This window comes from Brachyhypopomus gauderio, chromosome 7 (genome assembly GCF_052324685.1).
Source record: "Brachyhypopomus gauderio isolate BG-103 chromosome 7, BGAUD_0.2, whole genome shotgun sequence".
NCBI lineage: Eukaryota > Metazoa > Chordata > Actinopteri > Gymnotiformes > Hypopomidae > Brachyhypopomus > Brachyhypopomus gauderio.
The window spans coordinates 16881631-16893842 of record NC_135217.1 but is presented as its reverse complement, the minus strand read 5'-3'; the positions used below and the strand labels follow the sequence as shown (position 1 = coordinate 16893842).

The following is a 12212-nucleotide window of genomic DNA, read 5'->3' as shown; positions in this document are numbered from 1 at the left end:
TGATGTTACATCAGTGACAACAAACCGTCATGGAAACCAAATGGGGTTCAAGTCAAAATGTCATAAGATGCTGAACCCTCGTGGTGTGGCTGCTAACAGACAACACACACACACGGAATGATTCCTGTTGTTGATCAACATGAGAAGATAAGTCACATACATGAGCACCGCTGAATGCTGGTCGCTGTTGGCAGGGGGACAGCACAGGGAGCGCTGACGATGATTTACACTGTAACGTAAGGTAGTGAACATCAGGCCATAATGCATCAGGCATTTTTTGTTCTTTAAGCAGTCTGCAGTTCTTTAAGCGTATCAGTTTCTGCATCCCTGATGAGCATCTGCACCTCATCCTCCGATCAGAGCTTTGATGGTGATGTTGTTTTGTTGTGTTTTGTGGTTTGATTGGACAGTAAAAACCAAATAGGGGGAATGAAATGACTGCAGAGATCAATATTGTATTATATTGACCACAGTGTTTTTTCCCCCTAACAAAAGTAGCTGGCCAGTGTTGCTGGCTCCAGTCGAGATTCCTGACTTGAAACAGCCAATTCCTTGGCCTGATGTCTCTGGAGGAAGGGGTGTGGTCTTGATGTCTCTGGAGGAAGGGGTGTGGTCTTGATGTCTCTGGAGGAGGGGGTAGGATCTTGTTTTTATGAATTATAACCACAAAAATTGCAAGTTGTGCCATGGAAATGTTCAATATATATATATATATATATATTGGCCCACCAGGGGAACTAGAGGAAACAGACCACCCCCAGGATAAAGGGGTGGAATACGTTCAATATTTTAGGTTGTACAAAATATTTTAAATGAATACAGTGTTTTATTCTTTGAACAGGAATGCAGAGCTATATACCAGTAAGATCCTAGATGGTAGTTTGTGAGGGATCACAAGATGACCACAGGGGTGATATATTAGGCGTACACGAATAACAGTATGGGGCTGTGAAGGGTTAATAGTGGCACTTTTTATCCAGAGACACGTGCCACTTGCAGAAATAATGTTCACCGCTCTAATGCTAGTGCACACAGTGACACTAAGACACACGCATGAATACACATCCACTAACACACTGTACGGGACCTTCTCACACTCGCACATGAACACATAACACATAACACATGAACACATAACACATGAACACATGAACAAATGCCCTCACACTGCAGACCACACCTCCAGTCACCTGCTCTCAGGATACACACACACACACACACACACACACACACACACTGCATGCACGCGTAAGCGCAGGTGAGAGAAATCACGCTTTCACTCTTGGGAATTTATTTTTACTGCAGGCCTTCGGGAGAAATCCCAGTTTAGCTGTGGTGTGTGTGGAATCTATTAGAAGTGAGATGCTGTAATTTCAGATGGTGTCACTGGTTTATTTTTTGCCCACATGAAGAATATTCCTGTGTATTGTACTTCCTGCCTGAAAATGAGATGAAATCAAAATGAGATGAAATCAAAATGAGATGGAACATTTGATTTATTCATGAAATATAAAGCAACAAATTGTGTGAAAGCAAACCATAAAAAAGAAGATTGGACAATAAGATCACGGATGAGGGCACTGGCTCAGAGTGTGTGTGTGTGTGTGTGTGTGTGTGTGTGGGGGGGGGGGGGTCTCTTGTTTGGAGAGGATTGTGCCCCCCCGTCGTGAGCTCATCAGCGTTCTCCTGACACAGGTTCAGTATGCCTCACACACCGTCCTGCTGTGGGCTTGTTTAGGCTCAGGCTGCTAACAAACACAAGAAGAAATCAATGCATTTTCCACAGCTCCCTGCTAATGAAGATGGACATCAGGGGAGAAAAACAGAGCAAGACGGAGTGTGTGTGTGTGTGTGTGTGTGTGTGTGTGTGTGTGTGTGTGTGTGTGTGTGTAACGGAGCACAGGAGGGGCTGTGATGGACAGGCTTTATAGAGGCTCGTTCTGGTGGCTGGCTGCATTATTCATGAAAGGCAGCACATTTGTCGTTGGTGTCACACGCAGAGCAGCAGGAGTTTGCAAACACCCCCACACACCCGCCCCCCCCCGCCCCCACCCATCGAGCGGCAGGCCGACTACAATAAAAGAATGAGACGAGGATCATGGGTAATCCTTCCTCCTGCGAGCTGTGTTTACATGCGGGCCGGGTCAGCGAACATGGCCACATGCTCCTCCAGCCTTTTCACAGGGAGACCCACACACACACACACACACACACACACACACCGCTGAATCCTCGTCGTTAGGCGTCACACACTCGTTATCATGTTCTCGCTGCTCCTGCATCCGGATTAAAGGTGTGCATTGAAAGCCAGATGGCTGAGTGTGCGTGTGTGAGTGCGTGTGTGAGTGCGTGTGTAAGCGCATGTATGAATGTGTGTGAGCGCGTGTGAACTCTGCTCAGGAGGAAAAGTAACTTATGAAGGTTGGAACATGCAGCTGTATCTCCACTTCGATCCATCAGTCTCATAACTTAAGCATGTAACACGCTCACGCACACACACACGCTCACACGTACACTCACACACACACGCACTCACACACTCTCTCTCTGTCTCTTCAGCACACAGACCTGTGCCAGTACATGGACAAGCATCCTGGAGGTCTCCATCCTGACAACGTGAGGGTAAGCACCTTCTCTTCTCCTTCTGCTCCTCAGACCTGCAAACATGCGACTGGACAGACTCGTGTAGCTTTCACAGTTTTGAAAATGAGGGAGCTCCGCTAATCTAGACAGGAGCAGGAGGCGTGGTCTGTGCTGTTCCACTGAGGGAGGGGGAGCAGGAGGCGTGGTCTGTGCTGTTCCACTGAGGGAGGGGCAGCAGGGGGCTTGGTCTGGGCTATTCCACTGAGGGGGGGGGGGGGGGGGCAGCAGGGTGCGTGGTCTGGGCTGTTCTACTGAGGTAGGGGCAGCAGGGGGCGTGGTCTGGGCTGTTCCACTGAGGGAGGGGCAGCAGGGGGCGTGGTCTGGGCTGTTCCACTGAGGGAGGGGCATCAGGGGCGTGGTCTGGGCTGTTCCACTGAGGAGGGGCAGCAGGGGGCGTGGTCTGGGCTGTTCCACTGAGGGAGGGGCAGCAGGGGCGTGGTCTGGGCTGTTCCACTGAGGGAGGGGCGGTGTGCAACAGCCTCCCTCAGCATCAGGACCACACCATGTGGCAGAGCCAACAACTGCTGCAGTTTGGAGAAAGAGAGTGGGAATGATGAGGAAAGAAGAGAGAGTGTGATGGAGTGAATGAGGCCAGGTTCCAGAAGGGGGGATGATGGAGGAGGGGTGGGGGATGGATTCAGGCAGTGTTGCTTGTGCAATTCATCTCTCCCTTTTGGCTCAGTGGATTTGAATAAATAAAGTGTTTATTTCCTTCACGTCTCATTAAAATTCAAATTAATAGTTACACATTCATAAATGACAGGTGGAATGAGAGAGTGGGAGTGGCTCACCTGAGACCCACCCCCCCACCCCGGTGAAGGTTCCCCATACATCTGTTAGTCTGCTTCACATGCTCTGGATCCACATTCAGTAAACAGTTGAGGAACTGACACTGCCGGTTCTCTATGTGTGGTGGAGAGGGGTAGATGGAGAGGGGTGGAGAGTGGAAGATGGAGAGGGGTGGAGAGAATAGAGAGGGGTAGATGGAGAGGGGTGGAGAGAATAGAGAGGGGTAGATGGAGAGGGGTAGATGTAGAGGGGTGGAGAGTGGAAGATGGAGAGGGGTGGAGAGAATAGAGAGGGGTAGATGGAGAGGGGTGGAGAGAAGAGAGAGGGGTAGATGGAGAGGGGTGGACAGGGGGTGGAGGAGGTGGAGGGGTAGATTGAGAGGGGTAGATGTAGAGGGGTGGAGAGCGGTAGATGGAGAGGGAGTGAATCACTGTAATTGCTAATCACTGCCACTGTTGGGGGATCAAGTGACATACACATTTTTAATTACTGGATTATAATGGGTTTTTTTCCCACAGATCATGTGGTGTTTCTACTCTTACTGACATACACTTCACAATGGGACTGGACACCATGTGTAAGGGCCTCAGTGTGTTTGTGCAGTAGCAAGAGAGCAGCAGGCTAACAGAGATGTGGAGACACAAGATGGTTTAACATTGAAGGTCATTGATCACACCGTGGTTCACCTGTGAATAACACTCTTTGTTCTGCTATTACTAATATAATTCAGATATACAGGTGGACAGAATCCAGCATCACCATTACTGTCATTCATCGGCACAGATGGAAATTCTGAAGTGAGGGGGACCAAGCTGTACAATATATACGTTTATGCTTGTAGATGCTAGATTTCGGATGGGGTCAATATAAATCTGGAGGGGACATGTCCCCCCCATCCCCAGTGCTATCTGCGCCCCTGCTGTCTTTAGCTGGTGTCTTGTTGTAGGTTCATTTGACCTTGATATCAATGGGCTGCTGTGATGCTGAATGAAAATGCCTGAGATTTTGTCGGCGGCACGAGACCGCGATCCGAGTACCAGACAGCCACTTCTGCAAGTTCATGATTTTGAATAACTGTACTCCAGAAACCATAGGAACCTTTCTAAGCTAGATCGCTACATTTTGCGGGAAACATTAACTCAAAATGTGCAGTGAATCAGAATCCGTTTTGGTTCAGTGCAATGAGTGCATAATGGTGAAGGAATTGTGTAAGATTCAGCTCCACCCTCTGGTTCACGAGTTAGGGTCATCTTGTAAATTCTGTAGCTCTTCCCATTAAATGGCCATAACCACAAATGTACCTGAGCAAACATGAATAAAAATTGCTATAGCTCATAGCAGATTTACTGTATTAAGCCTTTTATACAACATACAGTTGTGGGCCGGCACACACACCCTTTTAACTGCCCCGTCGCAGGTCTGTGTCGTGGCTCAGACACACCATGATGAGAAAACAATAAACTGGTGCTTCAGTGGAGGCAACTGAATCACAGCTGACGGTGCACTGCCTCTCATAGACCATCACTGTCCTCAACGCGCTAGTAAACCAACAGGTGGCGGTTTCCTTGGTTGCCAGGGCGAATCTGAATGAGTCAGCAGTTCAGAGCGTTGTCTGGTTGTCGAACTCTTCCATCAATGCACAGACAGATCCAGTGTGCATCGCGTCATCAGAGAGACAACCTCACTCCTCGTGAGGGGATGTGTCCCACTACATTAAAAAGGGAAATTGTGGGACATTGTGTCTTGAAACAGCTTAAAATGCCAACACCAGCCCATTTCAATAGATTTGCACCCAAAGAAAGGACCAGATGTATAGAAATACTATGTTTGCTATCAAAAACCAGTGTGAAAAAATGATCTACAGAGGTCAGCAGTTGCTTATTTTAACTTGTACAATTACCTGAGTGAATCACCAGGCCAAGTTGGTCAATGTTGTGATCTAGTTCGACTTTAATTTAGATTACAAATGTTGGCTAATATTTAACATTAGCTAATATTTGTAATATAAATGCTCAAGTCTATTGTCTCTCTGATCTCACTAGAACAAACACATTTACACATTTCCACTTATTCAGCCCTGCCCACTTTAGCCATGCCCACTTTGCAGTTGTCAGGTGTTTCAGCAATGACAATACAGGGTAGCTTAAAGTCACAGTAAAAAAAATAAAAAAGTCAGAGAATCACTGGGAAATGGATGAGTGAAAATGAATAATGACAATTATTTCACATCAAGCCACACAATCCTTACAGTGGACATAAAGGTAAAGTATAAAATGAAAGTCAAATACAAATGAGTTTGGGCCTTTTACAGGTAGACAATCAAGAAAACGTTTAGCTATAAACCAGCTGCCATCCACGATCATGAAAACATTGTTTCTTTGTCAGGCCACAAGTGAGATGAATGTGACTCCCCCCCACCCTATCAAAAACTGAAACTGATTTAAACTGACTACATGAATACATTTCTGCATGTATTTTCATCAGAAAATAAATTGGAGAATAAATATATAATTAGCTAAATTAGTTAAATTTATTTTAAAAATCAGATAAATAAATAATTAGGTTTAATAACATCAATCCCTGTAACCTGAGTCAAAGATGTTTATGGGAAAGTATTAACAATTTATAAAAGTGAAGAGTTTAAAAACACTCGGTTTTACAGTTCAGGTTCAAAATATGAGTTTGCATTGAATAGACACAATAAAACATAGACAACAAGTGAGTAACGTGCAGCACGTCTCTGTATCGCAGGTCTGTAAATGCTGCTTCATCCACAGGACACGTAGCATGTTTTTCTCACTGTGGGGTGAGCCATGTTTGAGTTTATGTAACGTAAAGGTTACCTTAACATTTCATTTTATTAGGCACTTCAGGGAAAAACCTGAATTCTAATTACCTTATTTTCTAAGTGTAATTTTAGGGTCTTTGTTGCATGTGCAAGTGAGACTGAAGGGACTTTGTTAGCTGTGGCTATAATTAACAATTGCAAAATACAGAGGACACGCTGCATCTCAGACAGCAGACGTCCAGGCGCCAAGTCTTTTCTCAGTAGTAACATCACTCACATTCTGTGCTTCCTTCTGAAATTCCTGCTGCTTTAGATGTTGTGTTTTTGACACTTGTGTGAAAATTACTAGATGGTCTTGTCATCTTGTTGAAATGAAATATATATTATTACACTTCACTTTCCAAGCAGTGCACCATTTTCATAATATCTTCACATGACAGCCACTGAAATCCAGTGACTCTTCAGCGCAGTAAGATGTGACTGCTCATGGCCCTGGGGGACGTTTGGTAATGTCTCATCTTTTAATGATCAAAACTCACTTTGGTTGAGTCTGAGATGAAGAGGTGGAAGTTGGAGATTGTTTTTGGTAGTTGCTTTTCCCTGGTCAGTGCGGAAAATCATTGTTCTCTCTCACAATCAAGAGAACCACTGGGGTTTGGCCTCTGAGTTTAGCTGCAGCTTTGAGATGTAGGTGATGTTTCTCTCTCTGACTTCCTGCATTAGGCCAATAAAACCATCACAGCGCTACGTAATAGTCCAGCATGGAATTAGCATTGCAGAGGCAGCACTAGACAGGGAGCAAATGAAATTATGGGTTGGACAGCAGAGTGAGGAAGTGGAGCCAAGACAGACCTGCCCTGGGAGTCCAGCCACAGTCCAGCCACAGTCCAGCCACGGTCCAGCTGTGGTCCAGCCACAGTCCAGCCACAGTGGTCCAGCCACAGTCCAGCCACAGTGGTCCCTCAGCTCTGCACCAGTACTGCTGCTCCTGGGTTAAGCTTTTCTTATCTGCTCTTAACTTGTCATGAAGCCAGTGAGCTATGGCTGCTCTTCCTCTGTAAGACTGATATTTCTGAAGGGTCAGGGGTCAAGAGTCTGGAGCACATTCCGTCTTGAGTAACATCGTTGAGGGCTCCCACATCTTCAGCACCCCCTGTAGGCCTCACCTGGTACTGTCTCACTCGCTCCCTCGTTTTCATTAGTAAGTTCAAACGCAGGAGCACATGGCAGCCTAGCTGCATCTTGCAGTGTCATTTGAAGGGTTTAATCTAGCTAATGCACTGCAGGTTTCTGTATATTAACATTTTTGTTGAGAACAAAAGTGAATAATTCAGGGCCTCCCAGCAGACACACTGTAGTCACGCACACTGCTGTTAACATGGCGGTGGGGAGTTACTGTAAAAGCCCCGTGACCTCTGGGCAGTTGGGGTGGTGGAGACGCACCGCAGCAGGTGCACAGCTACAGCCTTAATACGCTGCCTTATTAACACACATCTCTTGGTTTGCCTTGACTGCTGATTGAGGGGCTTACAAACACAGGGATACTGCAGACTGTAGCAGCTGCCTTACACACACGCCCACATACCAACTGTCTACACACACACACACACACACACACACACATACACACATACATGTACACACACACATACACACACACACGTGTACATGCGCGCACACGTGTACATATACACAAACACACATGTACATACACATACACACGTACATGTACACACACGTACATGCACGCACGCAAGCACACACACACACACACATACATACATACACACACACACACACATGTACACACACATATATACATACACACACACACACATGTACACACACACGTACATACACGCACACACACACGTGGACATGCGTGCGCGCGCACACACACACACGTACATGCACACACACACGTGTACATGCGCGCACACACGCACACACACATGTACATGCACGCACACACACACACGTACATGCGCGCACACACACACACACACCAATGTACATGCGTGCGCACATACACACACATGTGTACATATATACACACACACACACACACACACAAACGTACATACACACACACGTACATGCACACACGCATGCACACGCAGACACGTACATACACACACACACACGTACATACACACACACACGTACACACACACGTACATACACACACACACGTACATGCGTGCACACACACACATGTACACACACATGTACATACACATACACACACGTACATGCGCGCACACACACACACACACACACACACACACACACGTGTACATGCACGCACACGTGTACATATACACACACACAAACACACATGTACATACACACACATACATGTACACACAGACGTACATGCATGCACGCACGCACACACACACACACACACACATACATACACACACACACACATGTACACACACACTCGCACATACACACACACACACACACACACGTACATGCGCGCGCGCACACACACACGTGGACATACATACACACACACACACACACATGTACAAACACACTCGCACATACACGCACACACACACGTGGACATGCGTGTGCGCGCACTCACACACACACGTACATGCGCACACACACACACGTGTACATGCGCGCACACACGCGCACACACACACATGTACATGCACGCATACACACATACACACGCGCGCGCGCACACAGCAATTGTGCATCATTGAGGGACCTCAGTTGATTACTGGCTTGCTTATGGCTTATCATATATTCATATGAGTAAATAAATATTTTAAATGTTTTTCTGTCAGAAATGTCTCTCCTGATGTCTCATGCTTTCTTACTATATCAGCTGTTTATTGCCAGTATTGAACTGGGAGGCGAGTGAGTAAGCTGTGATGGGTGCGTTCAGGGCGCCGGTCCGTCACGTCTCTCCTCTAGGGACGTAGCAGAGGGGGCTGCTGGCAGATCAGATGGATAGAGTGGAACCAAGATTCACAGAGAGATGGAGAGGGGAGCACTTTAGACATGCGCACACACTAGGTGTGCACGATATGGACTAGAATTGCGATGTGCGATAACGTTGTTGGATATCCCGATATCGATGTGAACCACGATAAATTAAGATTAAAATACAGAAATGTAGTGTCTCTCTGAACAGCAGCACGTTAATTTGTTTTGTTTTTTACTGTGTAATGAATCCAGAATAATTCCAAATATTTTGCAGGTTTATTCAACAATAGATTCAATCTAGGTTTATACTTTCACGAGTGAGCGACTCCGCACACCTCGTTAACCTCCGCGAACGGCGGAAGCGTTTAATCTTGCCGTGTCACATTCTTTGCAGTGTTGTCCGAAACGATATGTAGGCCTAGTAGTATAAAAAAACACCACTCAAATACAGGGGAATGAACTTTTTCCTGACCAATTTTAATGTTGCTTTGTGTTTCAGGTTTGAAAAGTGCTGGAATTTAGGCTAAAGTATTTGAAAAGGCTTGAAATTGTAACTACTTCGTTTCACAACAAATATCTGTCTGACTGAACAATTCTCTTGTATTACGTTAACAAATACGAGCCTCTTGTAATTCCAGGACGAAACATGAGAGAACGTGAAGACGTTAAGATTGGGCGTTTTGAAAATAAATATCCATTAAATAATGTGATAAAAAAGCGAATTATTTCGAATCATTTAGAGTATATGTATAAATATTTAATTCAATAACGTGCTGGGAATTATTGAAATGGACCTTGAAAGTGACGTAAGTGCTTGAATTCCACCTTGTATAGGTGTATGAACCCTGCAAACATGACTGTTCTCATTGCGCCGAGACGCGGCGCGCGCGAACTTTAAATAAATAATAACATTAAATAATGTGATAAAAAAAGCGAATTATTTCGAATCATTTAGAGTATATGTATAAATATTTAATTCAATAACGTGCTGGGAATTATTGAAATGGACCTTGAAAGTGACGTACAAGTGCTTGAATTCCACCTTGTATAGGTGTATGAACCCTGCAAACATGACTGTTCTCATTGCGCCGAGACGCGGCGCGCGCGAACTTACAAAATTCGAGAGGTGCACGACCTCGTGAATCGACAGCGCGCGAGGCAATTGCACACGGGCGAAGCCACCGCGATTACGTTATTTTCGCCTCCCGGACCCTCGCGCCGCATCAAGTGTAAACCAGGCTTAAACCAAATCGCGTGTCTGATGAGCGTGTTCACCCCACTCCAGGGTTGCCAGGTCCTACAAAAGCTTTCCGCACAAAATCTGCGAGTGTAAGTTGTCGGCGGGGGGGGGGGTGTTGCGAGTGTGAACTGGAGACAAATTAAGTATTATATCGCGATCGATTCTTAGTGTTGACTTGTAACTTCCGCAGTAGCCCAACTCAAAAGTAGCCCAAAAAACCGCACCCCGCGGCCCCAGAATTTTTACCCGCGGCTGGATTTTCAAACAAGCCCAATTTGGTGTGAAAACCGAGAACCTGGCAACTCTGCCTCACTCTGCCTCTTGCCTACTTACGTCACGTGATCATAGTCTGCAGCGCGAATAGCTCCCTCTATTGCTGGACGAGGATAACGCAATTTGAGTTTGCTGTTATTCAAGGAGTTATCGTGGCTCTTTCGATGTGTTTATCGTGAAACTTCACATCGCGATAACGATAAAACTACGATTAATCGTGCAGCCCTAGCACACACACACAAACACACACACTAGTACACAAACACCCAAAGAAGTCTCTCAAAGAGGAATAGACATTCTAGCTTTAAAGAAGGTATAAAATCTTTGATGGAATGATCAAGGCTTTTGGAGGTGTGGGACCAGACACTAAGAAGTCTCACTGTGAAACCCTGTAAAAATATATCAGACGTTTGTAAGGAGAAGAGAGGCTGAGGAACCATGTGGGACCAGGATGATGTTCCTGCTGAGGACATCTAAGGAAATTTGGACCATGATATTGAGTCAGACTCATGGAGGTGTGAACTATGAATGCGGTGGTACTGTGTGTGTGTGTGTGTGTGTGTGTGTGTGTGTGTGTGTGTGTGTGTGTGTGTGTGTGTGTGTGTGTGTGTTCATCCATGTGTGTTAGTGTAAGGGAGACGGATGTAGTCTCATCAGGCCCTTATCAGTGTCGGGGGACACTAATTAGAGCTTTAATGAGAATTTTCAGTGTTCTGGAGATGGGTCTGTACTTGATGAATTAGACAAATTTGTCCTGTAATTTTCCCAGAAATGAAATGTCCGTTCTATAGGGGCGGAGTTCTGGATGCTAAGGCATTGCTTCCTGTCACAAAGCCTGTGGGCTCTGTGTCTGCGTGCATATTCCCTCACACGTACCTCTGGGTTCAGACAAAGAAGAAGCTGATCCACTCCCTCCCTCTGTGATCCACTCAGGCCCAGTCCCTCACTCCTTCACTCTGTGATTCTGGAGGCATCTTCAATAAGATTCTAAATGGCCAGTTTACTTTTTAATGTCTAGGACCATCCGTGGAGCAACATGAACTCTTGTAGTAATTGACTGGAATGATGACGCACCAGGGCGGTGAGGGTGTGTGTGGTTAGGTTAATGGGTCTGTGTGTGTGCAGTAATGTTACGTTGGTGTGTATATGAATACACCATCATGACATTAATATCAAGCAATATTGATATAACTAATATCTGTGTCTCAGATGATGAAGGACCTGTGTGAAGCTTGTGTATTACACTACTGCCTCTACCACGGGCTCTTTCATTGTGTAGTTTATATATGACCATGTTTGTGGCTATGTGTATTTTATAGTGATGAAGTGAATTTTGCAAAAACAGCACAGCAATAGACACACACACACGTATATATATATATATATATATATATATATATATATATATATATATATACACACCAGTGGGGAACCGTCAGGGCCCTCTACGCCCTCTCAGAGGGCCTAAAATATTCTTAAAGCATTATATATATATAATTATCCAATTTTATTTTATCTACTTACAGTTTG

The 12212-nt window shown here is 45.5% G+C and overlaps 1 protein-coding gene across 1 annotated transcript in view; it reads left to right on the top strand.

Moving 5' to 3' along the window:
- Window positions 1-2526: 2526 nt before the first annotated feature.
- The window catches only part of cdk14 (cyclin dependent kinase 14), a 55264-nt gene continuing 45578 nt past the window's right edge, over window positions 2527-12212 (top strand). Inside the window, exon 1 of the mRNA XM_077012138.1 lies at window positions 2527-2622. Coding sequence (XP_076868253.1) covers window positions 2581-2622 — 42 coding nt within the window. The 5' untranslated portion in view covers window positions 2527-2580. The remainder of the gene's footprint in view (window positions 2623-12212) is intronic.